Here is a 27652-nt window from a genome sequence, read left to right as displayed (position 1 = left end):
AACGGTGTGGAAGGTGCTGGCCATGCCCCTACAGCACAGATCAGTCTGAGCCACCCTGCCCAGCTCTACTTACATCAACGGCAATCAGTTTACCAAATACACAAAAGAAAAATATTTTATTTAAAATAGCCACATTGGCCTTGACCCAGTCAGGGTTTTCATGACAACTTTGCATGTGCAAAAAAACCTCTCTCAATGTCATTATGCTGCTACAGGAAGTCTGCAAAAACATTCTTTTTCTTGTCATGGATGCATGCAGAGCTCTGTCTGCACCTTCAACCAAGGCTAAAGTCATAATCTTTATTAAAAAACAAACACACACACACACACAAAAACCGAAAACAGACACAATTCAGAAGCTCAGAAGTACAAAGAGGCAGAAAGTGCTTAGTAAACCTGAGAAAAAGACCAAGGTTCAAAAAGTGCCTGAGAAGAGCGGGGCTCGGGCTGAGCTCACAGCCCCTGTGCAGGCTGAGGTCATCCAGCGGTGCCTGGGAAATGAGGGTAGATAACCTTTAACTACACTGACACAGAGAGAGAACCCACAGGAGCCCCACCGCGTGTAAGAGGAACGCACTTCTGTCTTGCTCTCATATGAAGCAGGAACCCCTCCTGGAGTTCAGAAAGGGGCTTTATTCTACTCGTTCTACTGCTCTGAACTCCACCCGCCCAGCTAGACTGACCTGACTGAGAAAGGAGATGCTGCTGTTTGCCAGCCTCTGGGCACAAGAACGAGTCCCTCCCCTGCCCTCACCTGTTCCCCACTCACAGGAACACTTTCACCCATCTACAGAGATGGGGTGGGGAGCAGAGGGAGGGAATGGAAATAGGTGCATCTTTGGGGTGATTTTCAGAAAAGCAGACAGCACAGCAGAGGTGCTCTTCGCTGTGCCGGACTCCTTCTGCAGGTGTTTCCTGGCTACATCCGGTCTGGGGAAACCCAGGTCTCAGGCTTGTCCTTAGAGGCCACGCCCAGAAGGCAGCAGTGTTGCACCATCTGATCCAAGGCCTCTGGGGCCCCCTTGAGAACTGGAGGTAGTCTAGCATCATTCTCCCCTGGGGCCCATACTCTAACTCACCCATGACTGATTTTCCTCTTTGCAGCAGCAACTTCCTGAATTTCTGCTCCATTCTAGAAGCTAACGTGAGGCTCTTTACCCTCTGGGCCCCCAAGGTGTGCTGTAACATCCTTAGGGGAACACCAACTCCCCCAACGTAGGCCATTTCTGTAAGCAGAGTACCCTCCTGCCAAGCAGCCCGGAACTTTCTCTGAATCCTAAAGGGATGTTCACCCCTTGCTGATTTTCATAAAATCTTTTTTAAAAAAGAAACCCAACAAGAGCGTTTTCAACCTAGTTCTGTAGAGGACTCTTCCTTCCAGTCTCTTCCTGTTACAGATTTTGCTTTTGAGAGTAAAAAAGGGATCAACAGTAGCTGTGGCTTTGATTTTAATCCAGAACCATTTTACGGGTTTAGAACATCTCTGCAGTTATGCAGAGTGCTCGTGGGACCCACGGAAGGGGCACCTAATGGAGGGGCAGCACCTGTTAAGTTCGACTCCTCCTCCTCAAGCCCCCCGTCCCAGTGACAGGTACACCTCCCTTCTTAGCCAGTGGCTTCTGTGACTTAACAGAGAACTGTTTTCTGACCTAAAGAGGAAAGGGGTGGTGGAAGAGTCATAGACAATAGAGTTAACGGATGCTTCTTTTAAATCCTTTTTCTTTCAAATCACCCCAGGATGCATGTGTCATGCCCCCCAACCAATTCCCCTAACTTTCCCCTTCAGGAAAAAATCAGTATTTGGGTGATTTCCTAACTCTCTGGTTGCCTTTCCTATAAAAAATTAACCTAGAAAGTGAGTAAATCAGCAATCTCCAGGCAAGAATTACTGGAGTGGGTAGCCATTCCCTTCTCCAGGGCTCCATCCCTGGGTCTCCTGCATTGTAGGCAGATTCTTTACCATCTGAGCCACCAGGGAAGCCCAATCCTTCCCCAACGTTAAGTGTCTCATGGAGGCAGGAGTCTGGATCCTGGCCACACCATCTCCATCAAGGGCAGGGAGCCCATGGACACAATTCAGGAGGCCCCTGCAGACTGGCCATCCTGAGCCGCTGTGTAAAGCTGTGCCCATGCTGGTCACTAGGGAACCTCCTGGTTCAAGGTAACTGACCCTTGCATTGACCAGTAAAGCCATCCAGGAAAAGCCAGGCTCTCAGGGGAATCCTGACGCTCTGACAAACCAGGAATCTGCTCTGTGTTATCTCGGTGGGGGCCCCTTTCTTTGGCACCCTGACAGTTTATTGAGGATGGGTGCACAGTTGTACATGTATCTCTTGCTGCCTTTCCCACCCATGTGGGTCCCTCCGACTGTAAACAGTGCCGTGTGGTCAGGGGCCCCAGACTCCTGGACCACAAGGCCAACTGGCAGTGCTCATGAACCACTGGTTTCCCTGACTCTCAGTGCAGCCCTCGTGCTGACGGAATCCCCCCCAGTGCCGAAGGACGCGGCGTGAGGGGGATGTGCCTGAGGGTCGAGGAGGTAGACAAGCTGAGTTTGCGCTGCTCCCCATGGGGGTCAGGAGCTGCAACGGCAGGAGGCCCCAGGTCGGCCGCACCCACGCCCGGAACTAGGAGGGAAGCAGCTCAGGTGCTTGGAAGTTCGTTTGGGGTCCGCCTGGGCCTCTGAGACTCGCTCTTGGAGGGCACAGGGGCCTTGGGAGGGCCGGCCAGGCTCTCGGCGGCGGGAGGCTGAGGGGTGCAGCAACAGCAGAGAGAGAGGAGTCGGGTCCTGACTGCGCGGGTGCAGAAGACGAACATGATGCAGTTGGCGCCTCCCTGGAAGGTGTTCCCAATGCCCTGGCAGGGAGAAAGGAAGACGCATGAGTGCCAGGGCTGAGCGGGTCTGAGCAACACAGGCAGGGAGGAGCAGGGGACCCAGGACCTCGTCTCCACCTCTGGGGACCCATCCTGGGTCCCACCCTGGCCACCAGGACCCCCGACAGAGCACCGGCAGGCCTGAACTTGAAGGCATGCCTTGAGTCTTCTGGGTTTGGAAGGGCTAAGGGTCAGTCCACTGTCCTGGGGTTACTCCTAGGCCATGGGACAGCAACTCAATGCCCACGGGCTGCCCTGGAGGCACGCTGACCTTCCACCTTCTCTCGTCAAGGCTCCCTGTCAGGCAGGGCATGGAGGAGGGCACAGGGGAGCAGGGCCCCCCAACCCGCCCAGGCTGGACGGAGCGTTGGGGCTTGCCTGCCCCGCTGACCCTGCGGCCGGCCAGGCAGGGGAGGGCAGACCTACATGCAAAACCACCAGCACCGGCATCCGCACCGCTGGGGAGCCACAGAGGGTCAGGACGAAGCGCACGGTGCTCCAGACCCGGAGGCAAATGAAGATGAGCGGGATGAGGACCAGCTTCTTATCGGCCACAGAGGTGTGGCGCTGGAGCCGGTGCACTTCGGAGACGATGGGCCGGTACTCTGAGAGCTCCTCGCGCTGTGCGGGGAAGGCAGAGAGCAGATGTGAGATGAGTGACGTGAGCTGGGGCCCTCCTCCCCACTCCCTCCCCTGCCCTGGGCTGCTGTCTCCCCACTCCTCCTGGGGACACACACTGGATGGAGCGGGAGGACGTGAGGCATGCAGTGCCTGAGGCTGGCAGCCCAAGTTCCATCTCCGGCCCGTCTTATCCACCCACTGGCCACTCCACATCCTCACGTGGGTGTCTAAAGCATGTCGGAAGCCTCTCATGTTCACAGCAGATGCCTGACCTCGCGCCCAAGCCTACTGCCTGCTTTCCCATCTCAGCTAACAGGAGCCCTGTCCTTCCAGCTGCCTGGGCCCCAAGCTTGGGAGTGGTCTTTGGTTCCTGTCTCCGTGCGACAGCTCACGTCCACCCCAAAGGCAAGCCCTGCAGGTCCTGCCTTCAAAACAGACCCAGACCTGGAAGTTCTGTCCACGGTCACCGCCACCAGCCAGGTCCAGGCACCTCCACCACTTCTCTGGACGGTTGCCACTGCCTCTTCACTGGTCTCCCTCCGTCGCCCTGACCACCCCAACCCCCTCCCCACCGCAACGTCACTCTCAACACAAATGCAGCATGGTTCCTTGAAAACCAATGTTCATTACTGCATTATTTACAACAGCCAGGACACAGAAGCAACCTAGATGTCCACTGACAGATGAATGGATAAAGAAGATGTGGTACATATACATAATGGCATATTACTCAGCCATAAAAAATCTGAGTCAGTTCTAGTGAGGTGGATGAACCTACAGCCTGTTATACTGACTGAAGTAAGTCAGAAAGAGAAAAACAAATATCATATATTAACACATATATAGGGAATCTAGAAAAATGGTACTGATGAACCTATCTGCAGGGCAGCAATGGAGACAAAGATACAGAGAACAGACTTGTGGACCCAGTGAGGGAAGGAGAAAGTGGGACAAAGAGAGAAAGTAGCATCAACATATATACACTATCAGGCATAAGACAGACAAAAGCGCTAGTCACTCAGTCATATCTGACTCTTTGTGACCCCATGGACTGTAGCCTGCCAGGCTCCTCTGTCTGTGGGATTTCCCAAGGCAAAAATGCTGGAGTAGGTAGCCATTCCCTTCTCCAGGGGATCTTCCTGACCCAGGGATCCAGGTCTCCTGCATGGCAGGCAGATTCTTTACCATCTGAGCCTCCAGGGAAGCCCCCATAAGCTGGATGGCTGCTGAGAAGTTGCCGGATAGCACAGGGAGCCCTGTGTGGTGCTCTGTGGTGGGGGACGGGAGGGCAGGGAGGCTATGGAGGGAGGGGATGTATGTACAATTATGTCCAATTCACACTGTTGTATGGCAGAAACCAACACAACATTGTAAAAATTAAAACAACAACACAGACCTAAGTCAGATCAAGCCAGTCTTCCACTCCAAGCTCTTGGTGACTCCTCATTTCATACGTTCCTTACAAAATCCCCAACTCTAGCTCTCTCTGACCTCATTCCTGCCACATTCCTCATGTTTATTCTGCTCCAGCCACACAGACCTCCTAATCCTCCAAACATGCCAGGCACACCCCACCCCCGGGCCTCTGCACAAGCTCCCTCCCACATACATGCCCCACCAGTTCAGTTCAGTTCAGTCGCTCAGTTGTGTCCGACTCTTTGTGACCCCATGAACCTCAGCACGCCAGGCCTCCCTGTCCATCACCAGCTCCCAGAGTCTCCCCAAACTCATGTCCATTGAGTCGGTGATGCCATCTAACCATCTCATCCTCTGTCGTCCCCTTCTCCTCCTGCCTTCAATCTTTCCCAACATCAGGGTCTTTTCAAATGAGTCAGCTCTTCGCATCAGGTGGCCAAACCGCCAAAAGAAAAAAAAAAAAGACAGACACAGGCAAGAGCTGCAGCTGGGGGGGGTGGGCGGGGAGGGGGGAGTCCTGGGCAGAGCCTGGTGGGGCTTCTGGGAACTTCCATCTGGGAGCCCTGGAACCCTCCTAGGGCAGTAGGAAATAGGGGGTGAGAAGGGCACCCCCAGCCCAGACAGAAGACCAACTAAAAAGCCCTTCAGAGACCGAGAGGATCTCAGACCCATTGGTACACCTGCCAGCATCTCTGTCAGTGACTCCAAGTTGAGCCACAAGAGGGCGGCAGGGAGGAGTGAGAATCAGGTAGATTTTCAAGTAAAAACAAAACCCGAAGTGTGTGTTTCAGGAGACAGATAGGAGTACAGGGTGGGGATCAGGTCTCAGACAGCTGCGAGGAGCACCTCACACACTTGGAAATGGCCATTGAGCCTGCAGCACACTCGAAAGATGGGGACATTCTCCCCTACAATTTCAGTCTTGAAAACGCAGAGCAAAACAGAAAGACAGGCACCACATCAGCAGGATAAGCCAGGAAATCTGTCCCCAGAGCTTTCACTCTGCTACCACACCAGCCACATGCCATATTTTATCTTCCATTGGAGTTACATCTCTGCCTCCTCCTAGGAGTGCAGGAACCATGCTTGAATTCTCATTAGAAACTCCCATTGCCACACAGAACTTTTATGTATAGTAGATGCTCAACAAAAATGCACTGAATGAATGCTTGAGCAGATCAATGGATGGGCTAATCTGAGCATTTCTGGGGTAGTAGTTTGCACTTGATTGGGTTCCCTGCTGGGTCAGCAGTAAAGAATCCATCTGCCAATGCAGATGTGGTTTCGATTCCTGGGTTGGGAAGATCCCCCGGAGAAAGGAATGGCAACCCACTCCAGGATTCTCACCTGGGAGATCCTATGGACAGAGGAGCCTGGCTACAGGCGGGCTACAGTCCATGGGATTGCAAAAGAGTCAGACACAACTTAGTGACTTAACAATCACAACAAGGACTTGGACGTGGCTAGGAGAAAGCCTGTACTTTACATCTGCAGAAACGAACTGGTAGTCCAGCATAAGGAACAATTCGGTCGGATTATCAGAGGGAAAACATTCTTTCCGAGAATTTCCTGCCAGAACTAGCAGACTTCTGATCAGCCCAGTCTATTGAATTCCTGAGAGCCCGAAAAATCTACCACTTAGGATATTTTAATCACCAAGAATAAGAAGTGAATTATTTGTACCACTGATTATGGAAGTCTGTGGCCTCCCCTCCCCCACCTTGGGGGGAGGGTGTGTGGGTGGGGCCCTGCCGGGTCAATTCTTATTTGGCTAGTGCTCATCTGCACGCAAGCATCTTTCATCCAGGTTCCTTTCAAGGTTAAACAGCTGCATGGGTCTGTCCAGGAGGGGGCAGTAGAGAGCTGTGGCCCAGACCGCAGGCTGCGCTCGTAGCCTCCTAGGACACTAGGAGTCTGGAGAGCCCCTTAACCTTGGTGAGCCTTGTTTCCTTATCCACAAACGAAGGAATAAAAGGACCCGCCCCGACGGGGCTGTGTAATTAGCAAACAAGACAACCCACGGTGCTTATAAAATTCGGCATGCGTCACGGTGAGTGATGCAGAGCAAACCCTCCCTCACTCTCCCCGGTCACTGGTCCTTCCCCTGAGATGGCCGGCCCCGACGCCGGGACACGCTGGCCACACAGAGCTCAGGCGGGCCCCCCGGGGGCACCTACCGCCCGGTGAATGTGCTTCCGGATGAGGAGGTAGAGCACGGGCAGGGTGACGTAGGCCATCAGCTCCCACAGCTTCCCGGTCAGCAGCATCCACAGCACCCGGTCCTCCGCCTCCAGGTTGATCCAGCACCAGCCCACCGACACGTCCGAGGCGTCGTAGCCGATCTTCTTCAGAGCCACGGCTGCCACGGTGATGGCCAGCGGAACCCCCCAGCTGAGGAGGAAGGAGCAAACAGGCCGCGGTGAGGTCAGACCCAGCTCCTAGCAAAGCCAGGAAGGGCGAAGAGACCGGGATGCTGCGCAGACAAGGCCAGTGCTCTCCCAAGGCCGCAGCAGACAGGGTCCCTGGAGAGCAGAGGGGCGGGAGTCCTCAAAGCCCCCAATCCAGCCTGCTCTGCCCAAGCCCAGGAAAGGGGACACAGGGGATGTCCTGGCCTCCTACCTGGACACACACAGCCTCCCAAGCGCTGGGAGGCTGGGTTCAAATTCAGAATTGCCAGGCTCCTCAGAGCCTAGGATGCTACAGCACTCTCACTTCCCGGGTGGCTCAGATGGTAAAGCGTCTGTCTACAGTGTGGGAGACAGGGGTTCCATCCCTGGGTCAGGAAGATCCTCTGGAGAAGGAAATGGCAACCCACTCCAGTACTCTTGCCTGGAAAATCCCGTGGACACGACTGAGTGACTAAAATCACACACCATAGCACCAGAACAGCCAGCTCCTTCCTGCATTGGGAGGCCTGGGCACCAACCTGCAAACATTAGCCCACGCGGCCAAATATCATCCACACACTCCACTAGCAGACAGGCCCCCGTGGCCAGCCTGGGTCCGGGAGTGCATACATACACTGGTGGCTTGGGGCTGTCAGGGTCCCGTGCAGCTGTAGCAGGAACTAGAAGAGGGGGCGGGCTCTAGGCAGACACGTCTTCTTGGGCCCTGGCAAGGATCCAAGTGTGTTAATTGCTCAGTCCTGTCTGACTCCTTGTGACCCCATGGACTGTAGCCCGCCAGGCTACTCTGTTCATGGAATTCTCCAGGCAAGAATACTGGAGTGGGTAGCCATTCCCTTCTCCAGGGGATCTTCCCAACCTGGGGATCAAACCCAAGTCTCCTGCATTGCAAGCAGATTCTTTACCATCTAAGCCACCAGAGAAGCCCAAGGAGACCCTCTAAAGCTTAGAGCAGGGGCAGAGCCCCCTCTCAAGGCAGTGCTGGATGGACTTTTCTAGAGTTTAACACAATGGCAACACAGCCCAGATTAGGGCTGAGCCCCAAGGCCCCTCCCCGGTGGTCCCCACACCAGTCTCCCCCAAAAACCTTTCAAGTCGGTGAGAGGGACACAAACAAGCTAATGTGGAGGCCTGCAGGGTAGTTAAGAGCTTGGACGGTGATGCAACAGGATGGGTCCAAGTCTCGGGCCTGCCCCGCGTGGTTGCAACACATCAGTGTTTTTCTGCACCAACTGGGGATGATCACGGTGCCTGGAGCAGAGCATTGTAGTCAGTCATTACCAGAATAAACTGATCAGCGTGAGGTGCGCACACGGGACAGGGTGTGTCCATGTTTATGTCAGGCAGGCTCATCCCTAGGTCCCAGGATCCAGGATCCAGGATCCAGTCCTGCAGTGCAGGCGCCAGGGAGGTGTGAGGCCTGTGACCCCAGGAGGACACACAGGCCTATGTCCCAGGTCAGCTGCTCAGTGACCAGGACAGGGTCATTAGAAAAACACTTAGTGTGGAAAGCAGTTCTACCTCAAGGGCTCCGTGTAAGGGATGCCGGCTCTTTCTGAAAGTCATGGAACAATGATTTGATCCCAGTTGCACTTGGTCTGTTACGAAAAGGAGGCTAGAAGAGCGGTGTTTCTATCAAGGTCTCCAAAGGCTGCAGGATGGGGGAGGAGGCAGGGCGGGGATGGTGATGTAAAGGAGAAAGTCAGCTCCCTGGGCCTGGGGGAGGTTTGGTGTCCATCCTCCACTGACCTCTGCAGGAGCCCCACAGCCCTGCAGCTCCGGCTGCCCGGAGGCAGAAGCGACACGTCCCCCTTGAACAGGAGGGGCCAAAATTCCACCCAAATCAAAGGATTATGGGATTATTATGTTACACTTACAATGGAGTGTGCTATTTTTTTTTTAAACTTTATTTGTGAAAAAAAAAGAAAAAAAGAAAAAAATAAACTTTATTTGTGGTTGCACTGGGTCTTGGTTGCTGCGAGAGGGATTTCTCAGTTGTGATTGGCAGGGGCTACTCTCTAGTTGCAGTGCAGTGGCTTCTCTTGTTGTGGAGAAGGGCTCCAGGGTGAAGACTCTAGAGTGCAGACTCAGTAGTTGTGGCACATGGGCTTAGTTGCTCTGTGGCATGTGGGATCTTCTTGAACCAGGGATCGAACCCATGTCTCCTGCATTGGCAGGAGGATTCTTAATCACTGGACCACCAGGGAAGCCAAATGCTTGTCTTGTGAAGAATTAATGATCTATTAAGTTAATATATATTATTATCAAACTATTTTGTCTTAATAAAAGTTTCCCATTTTAAAACTCAAGCCATTGTAAATAGTACTGCAATGAACACTGTTGTATGGCAGAAACCAACACAACATTGTAAAGCAATTATCCTCCAGTTTTAAAAAAACAACCTCACGCCATCCTAGTAAAGGACAACATGTGTCCACTGTGAGCTCCAGAAGGCGATGGCCATGTGGGCTCACTGCTCCATCTCAGCATCCACACCAGTGCCTGGCATGTGGCGGGGCAAAACTAGGACCTCCTGAATGAATGAAGTATGAGCGCAGTGGCCAAGACAGCTTTTCCCAATTTACCCCTTAAATGTTCACTGCAAGGACATTACTGAAAGGAGGTGAAAGGCTTTTAAAGCAGCAGTCTCCAACCTTTTGGGCACCAGGCACTGGTTTCATGGCAGACAATTTTTCCACAGACTGAGGGGTAGGGGAGGATGGTTTTGGGATGTGGTGTTGGAGAAGACTGTTGAGTGTCCCTTGGACAGCACAGAGATCAAACCAGTCGATCCTACAGGAAATCAACCCTGAATATTCATTGGAAGGACTGATGTTGAAGCTGAAGCTCCAATACTTTGGCCACCTGATGTGAAGAACTGACTCATCAGAAGACCCTGATGCTGGGGAAGATTGAAGGCAGGAGGAGAAGAGGACGACAGAGGATGGCAACATCGATTCAAGGGACATGAGTTTGAGCAAGCTCCAGAAGATAGTGCAAGATGGAAAAGCCTGGAGTGCTGCAGTTCATGGGGTCGCAAAGAGTCAAGACACAACTTAGCGACTGAACAACAAAACACATTACATGCATTGTGCACTTTATTTCTATTATGGTTACAGCAGCTCCACCTCAGATCATCAGGCATTAGATCCCAGAGGTTGGGGACTTCTGTTAAAGGGCTGAACCAGAAATCCTGAAGTTAGAGGTGGGAGAGCAGTGAGTCAAGACCATCCCTGGCAGGACGGGAGCCAGGGATCCCCATCCTGGGGGGAAGACAGCACAGGCTTGGCAGGAGGAAGCTGCCTCCTTCCCTCCTCAGCATCCCCAGGGCCCCCAAAGGAAACCTGGGGACCACAGGGTGACATTTCCAGGTTTTACAACTTTTGGTCTGACAGACAAAAGCTACGTGATGTCTCTCCTCTGTGTGACTGGGGTGTGCCTGGAGCTGAGTCTGTGCTGGAAAACAGCCAGAGGGAAGACCAAATAGACAAAAGGTTTTGAAAGGGCTGAGACTGTGGGTTGATCAATCAGAGCTGCTCTTTGAACTTGAGCACAGACAGCAGCTTTACTGGAGCCAGAAGCGGCCTGGGAGGTACCTGGGTGGAGGTGGGAAAAGGAGTGATCTCAGGGAGCGTGGGAAGGGAATGGGCGGGATGGTCTAATCACCCTGCCAAGCAGGCTCCACCAGATGCGTAATTTATAGGTAAAGACACTGGCGTGTTGGTGATGTTTTAACATCAGAAAGATGTCTGCATACACACACACACACATACACACACACACACAAACTGATTATGAGTTTTACTAATACAAAGTAAAAGGGGAGTAAGGGGGAGTGGAATGAATTGACAGATTGGGATTTACACGATTGATACTTTGTATAAAATAGACCGGCTTCCCAGGTGGCCCAGTCAGTAAACAATCCACCTACAGATGCAAGAGACACCAGAGACACTGGTTTGATCCCTGGATTGAACCCCTGGAGAAAAATGGCAACCTGCTCCAGTAGTCTTGCTTGGTAAATCCCATGGACAGAGGAGCCTGGCAGGCTAACATACACTCCATGGGGTTGCAGAAGAGTCAGACAGGACTTAGTGACTAAACAACAACACATAAAATAGATAACTAATGAGAACCTACAGTATAGCTCAGGGAACTCTACTCAGGGCTCTGGGATGACCTGTGCGAAGAAAATCCAAAAAAGAGGGAATACATGTGTATTTAGAGCTGATTCACGTTGCTGTAAGCAGAAACTAACACATCGATCGTAATGTGAGAAACACGCTCACCAGCCCAAACTCAAACGAATGGTCTTGGAGACACAACATGCAGCGGGAAGTGAGGCTTTAATGATGGTCTTGCAAGATCATCTAGTGGGTGTCTGGTGGGCAGGTTCACACAGAGTCGCTACATGGATCAAGTTATCCGCAAGTTATCCCTAGCATGCAAGTCCCTCCTCCAGTTCCTCACTGGCTGAATACTGTGGGGTGAACAATCTTCCTAGATGTCGCCTAGGTTTACTTCCTCTGTCTTTATGGGCTGGCCCCTCACTGACATCTTGTTTCCTCCTTTCCTGCACACCTATTTCCGTTCTTATGTTTTGAATTCACCAATAGAATGAGCCAGCGTGAAAAGCCTAGGCACCCCACCCTTCCTCTGTTTCCCTGGACTTTCTAGTTTTATAACTATTGCATCAGCAAGCTGTCACTCAAAACTAGTTATTCTTGAAAATGGACCACTTTAAGTTCTTTATTTCTTGCAGTAAAGCAACCATACTTCACTATTTTTTTTTAAAACGATGTGAGGCGAGGCACACAATCTGTAAATAATAATAAAAATACTCCTCATTGTACACTCCATACAGCCAACTGATTCTCACAGGATGCTCTTGTTGACTTTTTCCAAACTCTGGTATCCGCAGCCAACCTATGGTTGCAGTTAGCCAATTAGAGTAGTTCCATGACGTGAAGGTGGATGCTATTTTCATTTTCCTTAATGAGTAAGATGGAAGTGAAATGAGGAAGACCTGGGGCACTAGACGAGTGCTGGGAACTGGCTTGATATGAAGTTGATATGACGTTTCACATGAGCAACTTCTCTGTGACTCAGGTAACACTTTTCCAACATCAGAAGATATTTCTTCTTTTTTCCTGCTCTGGGACCTGGCCCATTCTCATCACCTCCCCCTGAATATCCGGCTTCCCACTTGCCTTGATGTGGGCCGTAGGCTTAGGTTCAGAGACAAGAAGCACTTTTACATTTTATCTTTACTACTAACATTTCCGGGGCTTCCCAGGTGGCACTAGTGGTAAAGAATCCACCTGTCATTGCTGGAGACTTAAGGATATGGGTTTGATCCCTGAGTCGGGAAGATCCCCGGGAAGAGGGCATGGCAACCCACTCCAATATTCTTGCCTGGAGAATCCAGGCAGAGGACAGAGGAGCCTGGCAGGCTACAGTCCATAGGGTCTTAAAGAGTCAGACATGATTAAAGCACACATGCATGCACTCACATTTCCTAATCACTTTCTTAACTTTAGATCAGGGGTCGAACATACTAGGGCTCTCAGGCCAAATCCAGCCCAAAGTCTGTGTTTTACTTATTTTTCCATTTTATTTATTTTAAGTTGGAGTATAGTTGATTTAGAATGTGTTTGTTCCTGCTGTACCACAGTGAATCAGTTATACATATACATATATCCACTTTTCATTCTTATTTTATAGTCTTTTCATTGGAGAGTAAGCAATTTACAATATTGAGATGGTTTCTGCCATATAGCAACATGAACTAGTCATAGGTGTACATATACATATGTTCCTCTCTCTTAAACCTCCCCATTCCGCACCCCCTCCAGGTTGTCACAGAGCACTGGCTTTGTGTTCCCTGCTTTACACAGCGAATTCCCACTGGTTACCCACTTTACATATGGTAATGTGTACGTTTCAGTGCTACTATCTCAAATCATCCACCTTGTCCCCCCACTGTGTCCACAAGTCTGTTTATTTCTGCATCTCCACTGCTGCCCTGTAGATAGGTTCATCAGTAGCATCTTTCTAGATTCCATATATGTGCTAATATACAGTATTTTCCACTCTTTTTTCAGATTCTTTTCCCATTTAAGTCATTACAGAGCATTCTCCTCCTTGGTGGCTTGGTCAGTAAAGAATCTGCCTGCAGTGCAGGAGACCTGGGTTTGATCCCTGGGTCAGGAAGATCCCCTGGAGGAGGAAGTGGCAACCCACTCCAGTATTCTTGCCTGAGAAACCCCATGGACAGAGGAGCCTGGTGGGCTACAGGCCATGGGGTTGCAAGAGTGAGACATGACTTAGCAACTAATATATATATATGTCAGTCCCAATCTCCCAATTTGTTGTCTGTTCTTTAAAATAAAGTTTTATTGGCACACAGCCACACTCACTGGTTACATGTCACCTATGGCTGCTTGCAAGTTACCAGAGCTGAGCTGAGCAATTGCACGGGGAGGTCACATGGCCTGCAGAGCTGAAAATAATCATTATCCTGTCCTCTACAGGAAAAGTTTGCTGACATCTGCTTTACAAATCAACAAAACTATAATTAGGACCAAAGGGGTTCTGAGTAGTACTCTTGTTTTTTTTTTTTTATTTTTTTTTATTTTATTATTTTATTTTTTTTCCAGTGGGTTTTGTCATACATTGATATGAATCAGCCATAGATTTACACTTATTCCCCATCCCGATCCCCCCTCCCACCTCCCTATTGTTTTTAATATAATTTATTTAATTGTATGTTTAAATAATTTAATTTTTAATGATAGTTCTAGCTAACAACCAGCCCAAAAAATACCCTGAAATTTAACAGTTGGGTCCCACAAACTGGCTCCAGGTCACCACTAGACAGGGATGAAAAGGATGGGGGCTGAAACTGCCCCGGGTTCTCACCTACAGAGCGAGGTGAAAGGCTGGCAACCTCAGATTAGCCAAGTTGCTCTCTGACCAAGCGATCACCCTGAGCTATTGGTGGTATGCAACCCTGGAAGGGACTCTGCAAAGACATGTATGACCTAATTGCCACTTTCCAGAAAAGTCTACTGCTAATTTCTAACAAGTATAGGGCTGGCCAAAAAGTTCGGGTGGGTTTTTCTGTAAGATGGTACAGAAAAATGCGAATGAAGTTTTTGGCCTACCCAATACCACGTAACAGGCTTCTTTTCATCCCTGTAAAAAAACCACCATCAATCAAGAAAAAAAACAACAATAAAGCCAAAAAAAGTAAGATATGGCTTAGCAACAGCACACATGAGACAGACCAAGGGTTGCAGTTGACCGTGACCCAGAAGGTCAGAGAGCTCTCCCTCATGCCCAGATGTGGGTGATGGAGAGCGGCCAGCAAACTGTCCTCCCTCCATGTGGACACCTGGGACCCACATTCTAAACCTGAGCCTGTGAAGCTGGCGCCAGAGCGGGCATGTGAGGAGGTACTGGGCCTTGAGTGCTGAAAGACTTTTGAGGAGGTCTTGTGAGTGCAATAGCCATCAGGCGGCCAGAGGAAAGAAAAGGCAGGCGTGCTGCTCAAGTCCCAGAGCAGGGGGCTGAACTGGCAGCTTTCTCCCCTCCCCGCTCCCACCAAGGGAAGGAAGTCATGTGACCACGTGCAGGGGATGCTGTGAAAAGGCCTGAGGAGAGACATGGTTAGCGCAGGTGACCCCTTCTCTCCAAACCTGTGATACAGGCTGAGGAGAAGCAGAGCTGGGGTCCCTTAGATGGAAGGCACCTGAAGACCACAAAAAAGGTTGGGGGGGGGGCAGAGGATGAGATGGTTGGATGGCATCACTGACTCAATGGCTATGAGTTTGAGTAAACTCCAGGAGATGGCAAAGGACAGGGAAACCTGGTGTGCTACAGTTCATGGGGTTGCAAAGACAGGACTGAACAACTGAACAACAACAGAAGCCCATCTGTGAGCAGAATCCCCTACTTGGAAGGGCACCAAGAGCTTGTCCCAGAGGCATCCAGCCCCAGCTCTCACCTGTGTTTGCCTGGAAACCGAGGCTAGATTCCAAGCTGGCTTCCTCCCCCTTCAGAGGCAGTTTCGGGGTGGGTATGTCTCCCCATCTCCCCTAGACTCCTGTGTTGAAGTCTGAACCCCTAGAACATCAAGATAGGACTATGTCTGGGGATAAGGTCTTTAAAGAGGTGATGAGGTCAAAATGAGGTCATTGGGTGGGTCCTAATTCAATAGGACAGGTGTCCATGCAAGATTTGAGAGTCCCTTGGACTGCAAAGAGATCAAACCAGTCAATCCTAAAGGAAATCAACCCTGAATATTCTTTGGAAGGACTGACTCTGAAGCTCCAATACTTTGGCCACCTGATGTGAAGAGCCCTCTCACTGGAAAAGACCCTGATGCAGGGCAAGATTGAGGGCAGGAGGAGATCGGAGCTGAAGTGTCAATACGTTGGCCACCTGATGGGAAGAGCCAACTCACTGGAAAAGACCCTGATGCTGGGAAAGATTGAGGACAGGAGGAGATGGGGGCATCAGACGATGAGATGGTTGGATGGCATCCCCAACTCAATGGACATGAGTTTGAGGAAGCTCTAGGAAATGGTGATGGACAGGGAAGCCTGATGTGCTACAGTCCCTGGGGTCACAAAGAGTCAGACACGACTAAGAGACTGAACAACAAGGAATGGCCTTGTAAGAAGAGATCTGGACGCAAACACTCACTGAGGGACGACCACGTGAGGACACGGGGTGCAGACGACTCTCTGCAAGCCAGGAGGGGAGGCCCTGCCCACACCTGGATCTCAGACTTCCAGCCTCTGGGACCTGGAGGGGAGGATGTCTGCTGTTTAAGTGCCCCACCCAGTCTGTGGGCTTTGTTAGGGCAGCTGGAGCAGACTAAGGCAGAGGCTGTCTTACCAACTGTAGGGGAGAGACACACAGGGGACCTCCCCTCTCATCACACCCAGACCTGCAGAGCTGGGGGCCCTCAGTAAGCTTAGGGGAGGTGTAAACTGACAAAAGTCCTGCAGACTGGACATGAGCTTGGCTTGTGGAACTCGGCATTCACTTCGTTCTTTGGTTGCCCAGTGAACCGCTGAACCAATGCAGGATCAGCTGGGCAGTGAGCAGGCTACATCCCACACCTGGATTCCCTGGCATTTGTTAGAGTCCCAAGAGAGGTGGCCGGTGCCCACAAGAGCAACGCTCTGGGTTTCCCTCAGAGATCCCAGTCTGCCCAGTTGGGGATCTTCTGAAATCTGTCCCACCAGTCAGGGTGGGGAACACCTGGGGTGACTCGGCGATGGGAAGACCCTTCCCCCACGGGCTCCAAATCTCCTCAGTCCACCATGGATTCCTGCACTCCCCCCTCACCAGACCTCACCCTTCCTACAGATCTCTGCTACGTGGGTGGCCCTTGCTGGGAAGGCCACAGGAGGGTCTTCTCCCCCAAACAGCAGAGCCTGGTCCCTGGGCCTGTGCCCTACGGAAAGCCATGACTGTGAACGTGACCCCGAGATGCTCTGAGGACGAAACCACCAGGCAACAATGTGCCGATTTAGAAAGCTCTTGGGAGCAGGACAGAGCCAGCTCAGAGGGAGGCAGCTGCAGGGAGCAGGGCCTGGGGAAAGGAACCCAGGCCTGAGGAAGCCTGGAGGTTTCTGCCCGGACAATGGGCTCTTAGTGTGAAGTGCCGGGCAGAGGGGCAGGACGTGGGCGTTCAGGGCGCCAGCCACTGGCCAGGCCACCACGAGGTCACTCTGCGGCCCTGGCTGCAGAAGCGAAACACTCCCTGCCAGCACCAGGCTCTGCAGTCCTGGTTCTGGGGGCCGAGGAGCGCTCTGTAGCACACAGGGATGCTTTCTTGCCCACCTGGGCCCAGGTAAGGCCTGTGGCATCTGCCCGTGCCCCAGCAGGGTCAAGAGGCAACCCACGGTGCCCCCACGAACATGCAAACGCAGTGCAGAGACCTCACTGTAGCAGCGCTCTCAGAAAACAAAGTCAGTTCAGCTCTTGTCATTTTGGGGAGCACCGCCTGGCGTGGGGTGCTGTTCATGCAGCCGCTGCATCCATCCCCATTCAGGCATGGCCCGCCTGGGGCCTTGTCACTGGGCCCTCGGTGAGCGAGCCGGTGTCTGCTTAGAGAGCTCACAGGCTCTCCCCTGCAGGGCCCACGGTTCCCCTTTTCTCTGCGAGGGAACTTCCCCCTCCCCACAGCAGGGGGTTTTATGGTGACCCTGGGGTGCCCTAGATTTCTCTCTTCCTCCAGAACTCCCAGCCACTGCCAGAGGGTGGGTGGGCACCTGGGCCAGGGGTCATGCCCACATCTATCCCTACTTCAGTGGAGCCCAAAGAAATCCTAAGGCTGCTGGAGGCGGTCAGCTTGGCCCGGGCCCGTGGCGAGATGTGGCACCCCTGGCCCAACCTCCCCCCGCAATCACAGGACACACCAGCGGATGCCTGGCACAGCGGTGGCCCTAGGGCACACGTGTTGGGGACAGTTAAGGACCCTGCCCGTCTGGTTCAGAAGAAGCCCAACACTTGTAGGGGAAGAGGGGCTATTTTGAAAGGCAGGTTGTGTTCTGCAAGGCGACAGAGATGGTTTTAGGCTTATCTTATCAAAAGGGAAATGACCCCACCCATGGCCACTGGGCTGCCCAGCACTTTCATAGGTGAGAACTGCAAACAGATGGTCCCAGATGCTTATCTACATGCCTGTACAACATAAGCACAAACTTATGGTTACCAAAAGGGAGGGACTTCCCTGGTGGTCCAGTGGCTGAGACTCTGAGCTCCCAGTGCAGGAGGCCCAGGTTCGACCCCTGGTCAGGGAGCTAGATCCCACATGCTACAACTAAGACCCAGAGCAGCCAAATAAATAAATAAATAAAATTAAAAAAAAAAACAAAAAAAAACTTATGGTTACCAAAAGGGAGAGGGGGGTGGATAATTTAGGATCCTAAGTGTTTGGGATTAACATATACACACAACTATATATAAAATAGATAAACAACAAGGACCTACTGCATAGTACAGGAAACTCTACTCAGTATTTTTTAATAACCTATAAGGAAAATGAATCTAGAAAAGAATATAAATATATAACTGAATCTGTGTTATACACCTGAAACTAACACAACATTGTAAGTCAACTATGTTTCAAGCAATCGATCAATCACGTGGTGTTGGTATAATGCCGCCTCCACTGCTAAGACACAGTACAAAGGGACTTGATACAGGACTTGCCCTTGAACGTGGAATATTCTCACACCTTGGCTTCCCTGACAGTTTAGTTGGTAAAGAATCCACCTGCAATGCAGGAGACCCTATTTCGATCCACTGGAGAAGGGATAGGTTATCCACTCCAGTATTCTGGCCTAGAGAATTCCATGGACTGTATAGTCCATGGGGTCGCAAAGAGTTGGACACGACTGAACAATTTTCACTTTCACTTCACTTAAAAATGAAGCAACAACCAGAAGATTCACCTTGGAACGCTATGGGAATCAATGGATATGAAACCCTTGAGTGAGACCTTGAGACTTCCAGGAGGTTTATCTAGACAAGATCCTTATTAACTACAAAAGGAAAAGGAGTAACTGCAGTGGGGACTGGTAGATAACACCTCGACCAAGTGATCAAAGTGAACATCACTAGGAAACGTACAAATCACAGTTGCCAGCCACCCCCAGGTAGCAAGCGAGAACCAGTTTCTGTGAGATTTCAGCCCAAAGTGCTGATTCTGAATCTGTTAGGGGACACATGACTGACACTGCTCACTCCAGTAACCATCTGCATGAGTTATTTTTCACCAGGCGATTCTGGTAAGGGACAGGGAACTAACAAGCCACCACCAACCAGAAGAATTTGGGAAAGGTCAAAAGGAGACAGGAGACTCCAGTCCATACGTCCTCCCAGAATCCTCCTCACTGGAATCCATCTTGGCCGAGCAATACTCACACCACCAGGAAGGGCCTTGAGTCACAGTGATTGGCCAGAGACTACCTGGAAATGAATTACCTCATCATAAAATCCAAGGCTGTGAGCCACATGGCAGGGCAGTCCTCCTGGGTTCCTTTACCTACTGCTCTCCCCGGGGACGCCCCTTCCCAACAAAGTCTCTTGCTTTGTCAGTAAGTGTGCCTCTTTGGACAATTCATTTCCAGGTGTTAGACAAGCACCCATTCTTGGGCCCTAAAGGGGGTCCCCCTTTCTGCAACAGATCCACTCACAAGGAAGCATCAGGCAACCTGGGTGAGACAGACATCCTACAAAATAGGGTGCCTGTGCTATTCCCAGGTGTCTCAGTGGTAAAGAATCTGCCTGCCAACGCAGGAGATGTGGATTCGATCCCTGAATCGGGAAGGTTCCCTGGAGAAGGAAATGGCAACCCGCTCCATTATTCTTGCTTGGGAAATTCCATGGACAGAGGAGCCTGGTGGGCTACAGTCCATGGGGTCGCAAAGAGTCAGACATGACTTAGCAACTGAACAACACTAACAACATGGTCATGCAAGCGACTGTCCTTGCCTTTTGGAAATACACCCTGAAGGATTGGGAGTTGGGGCCAACAGGTCTGCAACTTACTCTTAAATGATTCCAGAAAAAAATTCTTGGAAAAGATAAATAACGCTAATGTGTTTAATTACACATTAACAATGGTGGTAATCCAGAAAGCTAAAAATAAATGACTGCCAAATTACCTCTCAGTTTAAAAAATTATTGTCAAGGCCAAGAGACAAGATGGAATCCTAAAGGGGCACTGACCTTGAAATTCTAACCCGGAGCCTCCCACTCACAGCTCTGTGGCTCGGGCAAGTCTCATCAGCTGTGGCTGGAGGGTGACCAATCCTGGGTGAGTCCGCTGGGTTTCGGAGGATCAAGGCAGCACTTTGCAAGACCTCAGGAGCCTGACCTCTGAGGATAAAGTCTAAGCTGCCCTCCTTCCCCAATGAGATTTTTTTTTTTTTTAAGTCTTTCAGTAAAGGAAACTATGTCAGGCATTATCATAGGGCCCCAGGGGGCATGCAGGGACTTCTTGGGTACTTGCCTGCTTGCATGACTCTCTCCAGCCTCCTGCGGTGTATGGCTGCATTCAGCTCTATAGATGGCTTTTCCCACTTATCATGTCCTACCACTTAAAAAAAAATATATTACTTGTAGAGTTCATGGCCAGTATTTAACAGCATAACACTTCCAGGTGGGGTATAGTCTATAACTTACTGATCCCCTATTTTTTGGACATTAAGGTTGCTTTCAAATTGTCATCACTGGCTAACAGTGCCACGCAAACTCCTTTGTACATCCGGCTTTGCATGTCATTTGGTTGATCTCCTTAGACTAGATCCCTATAATAGGATTTCTGGGATCAAGGGGTAAGAACCAAATACTTTCTACATGGATTATTCCAATTTACATGGCCAAAAATAATTAGGAAAACACCAGTTTCATCTGCATATCACATTAATATCCTGGCTTACTACTTTTTTCCTTCTAATTTAAAGAGAAAATGGTACTTCTTTGTTATTGCTTGTATTGAGTATTCACGCTTTTACTATTTTGTCAGAATGTCCTCTGTCCATTTCTAAAGATATTTGTCAGTTTTCTTTGAAAAATCAACTCATAAGAACTCTTTAGAGAATAGAGATTGACCTTTTGTGTATTCATATTTTAAAATATTTTTGGAGACTGCAAGGTCTGAAGAAGAGGACTGATTTCCAGTCATTTGACATGGTTAACGACTGGGTCACTGTGTAGCCTGAGTCTGAAGATGAGACTTCCCACTGCCAAGAGGTACTTGCTAGTGGAGGTAATAGAATTCCTACTGAGCTATTTCAAATCCTAAAAGATGATGCTGTTAAAGTGCTGCACTCAATATGCCAGCAAATTTGGAAAACTCAGCAGTGGCAACAGGACTGGAAAAGGTCAGTGTTCATTCCAATCCCAAAGAAAGGCAATCCCAAAGACTCTTCAAACTACCGCACAATTGTCCTCATCTCACACACTAGCAAAGTAATCCTCAAAATTCTCCAAGCGAGGCTTCAACAGTATGTGAACTGAGAACTTCCAGATGTTCAAGCTGGATTTAGAAAAGACAGAGGAACCAGAAATCAAATTGCCAACATCTGCGGGATCATAGAAAAAGCAAGAGAACTCCATAAAAATGTCTACTTCTGCTTCATTGACTACACTAAAGCCTTTGACTATGTGGATCATGACAAACTGTGCAAAAGTCTTCAAGGGATGGGAATACCAGACTACCTTACCTGCCTCCTGAGAAACCTGTATGCAGGTCAGGAAGCAACAGCTAGAACTGGACATGGAACAACAGACTGGTTTCAAATTGGGAAAGGAGTACATCAAGGTTGTATATTGTCACCCTGCTTATTTAACTTACATGCAGAGTACATCATACGAAATGCCAGACTGGATGAAGCACAAGCTGGAATCAAGATTGCCGGGAGAAATATATATAACCTCAGATATGCAGATGACACCACCCTTATGGCAGAAAGCGAAGAGGAACTGAAGAGCCTCTTGATGAAAGTGAAAGAGGAGAGTGAAAAAGCTGGTTTAAAACTCAACATTCAAAAAACGAAGATCATGGCATCCGGTCCCATCACTTCACGGCAAATAGATGGAGAAACAATGGAAACAGTGAAAGACTTATTTTCTTGGGCTCCAAAATCACAGCAGATGGTGACTGCAGCCATGGAATTAAAAGACACTTGCTCCTTGGAAGAAAAGCTATGACCAACCTAGGCAGCATATAAAAAAGCAGAGACATTACTTTGCCTACAAAGGTCCATATAGTCAAAGATATGGTTTTTCCTGAAGTCATGTATGGATGGGAGTGTTGGACTATAAAGAAAGCTGAGCGCCAAAGAATTGATGTTTTTGAACTGTGGTGCCAAAGAAGACTCTTAAGAGTCCCTTGGGTAGCAAGGAGATCAAACCATCAATCCTAAAGGAAATCAGTCCTAAATATTCACTGGAAGGACTGATGCCAAAGCTGAAATTCCAATACTTTGGCCACCTCATGCTAAGAACTAACTCACTGGAAAAGACCCTGATGCTGGGAAAGATTGAAGGCAGGAGGAGAAGGGGATGACAGAGGATGAGATGGCTGGATGGCATCACCAACTTAATGGACATGAGTTTGAGCAAGCTCCGGGAGTTGATGATGGACAAAGAAGCCTGGCGTGCTGCAGTCCATGGGGTCACAGAGAGTCGGACACGACTGAGCGACTGAAATGAACTGAACTGAACTGACCTGAACTGAAGAGGTCCTTCAGCAGCCATAAATTAGTCCTTCAAAGAAAGACACTGAAGAGTCCTTAGCAATATCGTCTGGGAGGATCCAGGTCAATACATGAACCTGCTGGACAGGTTTTTACCAAGTTTTAGACTAGCAAAGGGAGTGCTAACTTCTGGAAGAGAAAAAATTGTCAAAGTCCCTTTGACAGGAAAAATTTCTTTTTTCTTTTAAGAAGAAAGTAGATAGGGACTTCTCTGGTGGTCCAGTAGTTAAGAATCCACCTTCCAATGCAGGAGACTTGGGTTCGAACCCTGGTGAGGTAACTAAACCACCACAACTATTGAGCCTGTGCACTGCAACTATAGACTGAATGTAGCCATGTATATATAAAGTAGGGGGATCACATACAACAGACAAGAGGAACAATCTGCTTCCTTATAGCCACAGAAGGACACACAGGCTTTCTTGAGAGGCTTTCCCTAAGCATCACAGAAAACATCCCTAGAAGTGAAAAGAAAGGTTCTTAGGGAATGCGTCTTTTCTATAGAAGCTGCACAGGTTCTCTTTATCACTTAAAAAATACATTATATTCAGTACTTTTCAAAAGAGAGGGGGAAAAGAGAAGAGAACCTTGCAAAGAAAGTCTTGGGTACCTTCCCAGATACACTTGAGCTCCACGCTGCCCACACCTAACCAGCCTCCCAAGAACAGGGTCCCAGAAATGGATGCAGAGATCCGGTGGGAGAGAGAGAAAGAAAAGGTCACCCCATCTCTGTGGATCTCTGCAGCACCTGACCCTGTCTGAATGGCTCACTGCAAATATTTTGACTTGAACAGCTGAGAAGCAGGCCATTTAATTTCCCAGGGCCCAGCTGGCCTCCCTCCAACAGCCGTGAGACCTGGAGGTCAAGTGACTCTTGCAGGCTTGTGACCTCACTGTTGTGACACCCAGGTGACTTGTCTCTACAAAAGTGCTGACCATCCTCTGTCCCTTGGAAAGAACTCAAGTATTTAACAGAGAGGACCTATAATTAGGGCAGCATTTGGTGCTCTTATTTGGAGGAGGGAGAAGAGGAAAGAAGCTCTATAAAATTCCTGCCTTGGGTTCAGCAGAGGACCTCACCAGATGTTTGAATCCTGGGATTACACTGGGAAGGGGCCAACCTTGGTTCACAGGTGAGAGCTAGCTGGATGAGACACTACAATGCCAGGGCAGGACAAGGCCTTGGTTCTCGCTACCCAGAGACTCCAGGCAGCTGGCAGCTGTCTTCCAGACCAGCCTCTGGCTCTGACCTCAATTTCAGAGCTGCTGAACTCTGGAAAGAAAGATTATCTAGAACATAGATAACAAGAGATTGGTGCCTGAGGTTTAGAGATGAGTAAAGATAAAATAAACAAGACTGTCCTTCCTAAATTTTAGCGCTGAGGCAGAGGATTGGGTGGAGGGCAGCCTGAGAGTGGCCACATGAACCACATGTACTTTTCCATCCTGGGGCACCTAACTCATCTCTCAGGTGCCTGCCCCCATGCCCACCAGCAGCAGAGATGGCCAGAACGCAGTGAAACAGGAGGCCAAAGGTCCAGAGTGGCCTCACCAGCTCTCCAGGTGCTTCCAAGTTACCAGGGTCCAGCTCTGAGGGTGAGCTCTAGTCCCCCACGCTCCAGGGCCTGCGCTGAGGCACCCACCTCCCTGGGAGGCTTGAGCTGAGGCCACCTCAAAGGGACGCCCCCTGCGGCGATATACAGAACTAGTTCATCAAGACTATCATTCCGCTGGCCCAGGGCTGTCCCGGGACATGAGCAGACACTGCCGGCTGAGTGGCCGGTCAGAGGTCCGACCAAGACGCGTGGCCCTGAGCGTGGCGAGGGCCACAGGGACAGCACACTGGATCCGGGCAGGGATCAGGGAACCTGAAGGAAAGAGGCGTCGCCGCCACCCACCTGACGACATGGAAAGCCCAGAGCAGGCGGCCAGTCTCGGGCCCGCACGCTGTGCGCACGATGCTGAGATACAGGTAGAGGGCAATGGCCACCGTCCAGAAGAAGGAGCTGGTGTTGGCGAAGGTGGAGAGCGCGCCCTGCAGCACGCAGTCCCACGAGGAGTTCTCGAAGTCCTGCAGGACCCCGTAGAAGTAAGAGGCGGCCGAGAGCAGGTCGGCCAGGGACAGGAAGAGCAGCAGGCGCCGTGCCAGGCTGCGCAGGTCGGGCCACAGGGCGTGCGTGGTTATCAGCAGGCCCGAGCCCACAGCGGAGAGCACGCACGACAGAAGCACCACGGCGCGCTCCGACGGCACCAGCACGGTGGGCGGCGGGGGAGGTGGCATGGCCGGGCGCGGAGAGGGTTGGGATCGCGGCTCAGCGTGTGGCCGCCGCCGCCGCCGCCGCAGCTGTCTGGGCACCGACCCGCGAGCCGCTAGCGTCCCAGAGCCCGCCCCGCCCGCGTCCGGCCCCTCCCGCGTCCGGCCCCTCCCGAGCCCTCGGGGCCCGCGGCCCACGCCCCGCCCCTACCCCTAGGCCCCGCCCCACCCTACCACGCCCCCGCGATCTCCACACTCCGCCCCGTAGCCCCCATGCCCAGACAGCGGGTGCGCCCCGCCCCCGCCCTGACGCCACACCCCTTCGTCCTCAAGCCCCGCCCCATGGCCCCCAAGTCCGGACTGCGGACCCGCGTCGGCCCCTGGACTGTCCCACGATCCCCACCCTGTCCCCGGCGCGCGCGCCCCTAAGGCTGCCCGACAGCTCCGCAGCACGCTCCCCAAGTCCCCGCCGTTCTGCTCACACCACACCGGTGGTACCCTGCATGATCCGGCCTGCAGGCCGCCCTCCCCACTCAGAGCTCCGAGTCCTGGGGAGGGATGTATTAGCAATATTTTTAGGGCTAATATTTCCTTCCTTTTTTACTGCCAGCCTGTGTACGGGGGAGGGGGGCTGGTGAGGGGGCAGTGGTATGCTGGAGGGAGGGGTGGAGGCATTCTTTCCACTGGTAACAAAAGCAGCACTCGAAGTGATTCTCGTTCTTTAAGCAGTGACAACAGACATGGGAGTTGTTTGGAAGGGGGTAGTGGTTCCCGAGGGGGATGCTTCCAATTTTTCGTACAATGAGCACGCTCACTGATTTGGTTTTTTTCTTTTTTTAAATTTAAGTTTAGTGGGTGAAATTTTAAAGAAAGGAAACAATTTCTAATTTATTAGTTTTTTTTCTGAAAATTCCATTAAAAAATTGGGGTACCATTCGTGTACCATAAAATTGGCCCTTTTAAGTGTGCAGTTGGCTTCCCTGGTGGCTCAGTGGTAAAAGAACCCACTTGCCTGTGGGTTCAATCAAGAGACGCAGGTTCAGTCCCTGGGCTGGAGGGATCCCTGGAGGAGGAAATGGCAACCACTCCAATATTCTTGCCTGGAGAATACCATGGACAGAGCAGCCTGGTGGACTGTAGTCCATGCAGTCCAGAAAGAGTCGGACACAACTTAACAACTAAACACATGTACAGTGATTTATAGTGTATACACAAGTTTGTGCAAGCATCCTCCCTGTCAAATTCCACAACATTTTCATCACCTCAGAAAGAAACACTGATGGTTCAGCAGGTGAAGAATCCGCCTGCAGTGCAGGAGACACAGGAGACGCAGGTTTGATCCCTGGAGAAGGAAATGGCAACCCACTCCAGTACTCCTGCCTGAGAAATTCGATGGACAGGGGAGCCTGGCCGGCTGCAGTCCATAGAGCTGCAGAGAGTCAGACGCGATTGAGCACATCCCACATGGTCAAAAGCGAGGTAAGAAGTCCCAAATGGGATCACATGCTAAGCTCAAGGGACAAAACCAGGACTTCATACCTAACCTAACTGTGGTTTCAACCTCTTCTAGGAATGCAGTCTTGATCAGCCAGTCTGGAATTTCCTGCTCTGCAGCGGTGAAGTAATCCATAGATAGACCCCTGCAGTTCCCCAAAGGAAGGCCACCTCAGCTGACATAATCAGCTCTTTGCTGACTAATTTCCTTGTCCCACCTCTTTCTGCCTGTAAAAGTCTTCTATTTTGTCCGGTTCTTCAGAGCTCCTTTCTGTTTGCTAGATGGGCTGCTGCATGATTCGTGATGAGTGAATAAAGCCAGGAAGATCTTTACCACTTACTCAGTTGAACTGTGTTTTGTAACAGTAGTCAGTCCCCGTTTCTCGCTCTCCCCAGCTCCTGGCAACTATTAATCCACCTTCTGTGTCTATGGGTTTGCCTATTCTGGACATTTCACAGAGATGGAATCAAATAATAGGTGGTCTTTTGTGACTGGCTTCTTTCACTTAGCTTATTTTCAAGGTTCATCCACATTGTGGCATATACCAGTGCTTCATTTATGGCTGAATAATATTCCATTGTACGGATAGCCCATATTTGTTTTTCCATTTTATCAATTGATATTCGGCCCTTATAAATAATGCTGCTTTCAACATTTATATACAAGTTTTTGTGTGAACATTTATTTTCAGTTCTCTTGGGTATATACCCAGGAGTGGAATTCCTGGGTCATTTCAGTTCAGTTCAGTTCAGATCAGTTGCATCCGACTCTTTGTGACCCCATGGACTTCAGCACGCCAGGCTTCCCTGTCTATCACCAACTCCCGGAGCTTGCTCAAACTTATGTCCATCGAGTCGGTGATGCCATCCAACCATCTCATCCTCTGTCGCTACCTTTTCCTGCCTTCAATCTTTCCCAGCATCAGGGTCTTTTCCAATGAGTCAGTTCTTTGTATCAGGTGGCCAAGGTATTGGAGCTTCAGCTTCAGCATCAGTCCTTCCAATGCATATTCAGGGTTGATTTCCTTTAGGATTGACTGGTTTGATCTCCTTGCAGTCCAAGGAAATTTCAAGAGTCCAGTACCACAGTTCAAAAGCATCCTAGTCCAATTCTTCCATCCATACATGACTACTGGAAAAACCATAGCTTTGACTAGATGGACCTTTGCTGGCACAGTAATGTCTCTGCTGTTTTATATGCTGCCTAGGTTGGTCATAGCTTTTCTTCCAAGGAGCAAGTGTCTTTTAATTTCATGGCTGCAGTCACCATCTGCTGTGATTTTGGAGCCCAAGAAAATAAG

The 27652-nt window shown here is 50.5% G+C and overlaps 1 protein-coding gene across 2 annotated transcripts in view; it reads right to left on the bottom strand.

Moving 5' to 3' along the window:
• Positions 1-99: 99 nt before the first annotated feature.
• The window catches only part of GPR157 (G protein-coupled receptor 157), a 67348-nt gene continuing 39795 nt past the window's right edge, over positions 100-27652 (bottom strand). Inside the window, exons 1-4 of one of the 2 annotated variants that reach the window (XM_043923516.1) lie at positions 24502-25036; positions 7089-7302; positions 3301-3495; positions 100-2856 (exon numbers count right to left, since the gene is read on the bottom strand). In XM_043923516.1, coding sequence (XP_043779451.1) covers positions 2644-2856; positions 3301-3495; positions 7089-7302; positions 24502-24884 — 1005 coding nt within the window. In that variant the 5' untranslated portion in view covers positions 24885-25036 and the 3' untranslated portion in view covers positions 100-2643. Of the gene's footprint in view, positions 2857-3300; positions 3496-7088; positions 7303-24501; positions 25037-27652 lie in introns of those variants that run through there. The other variant, XM_043923517.1, reaches the window with a different exon arrangement.

The sequence above is a fragment of the Cervus elaphus genome, chromosome 14 (assembly GCF_910594005.1).
Source record: "Cervus elaphus chromosome 14, mCerEla1.1, whole genome shotgun sequence".
NCBI lineage: Eukaryota > Metazoa > Chordata > Mammalia > Artiodactyla > Cervidae > Cervus > Cervus elaphus.
The sequence above is the reverse complement of the archived record's forward strand: the minus strand, read 5'-3'. Positions and strand labels throughout refer to the sequence as shown.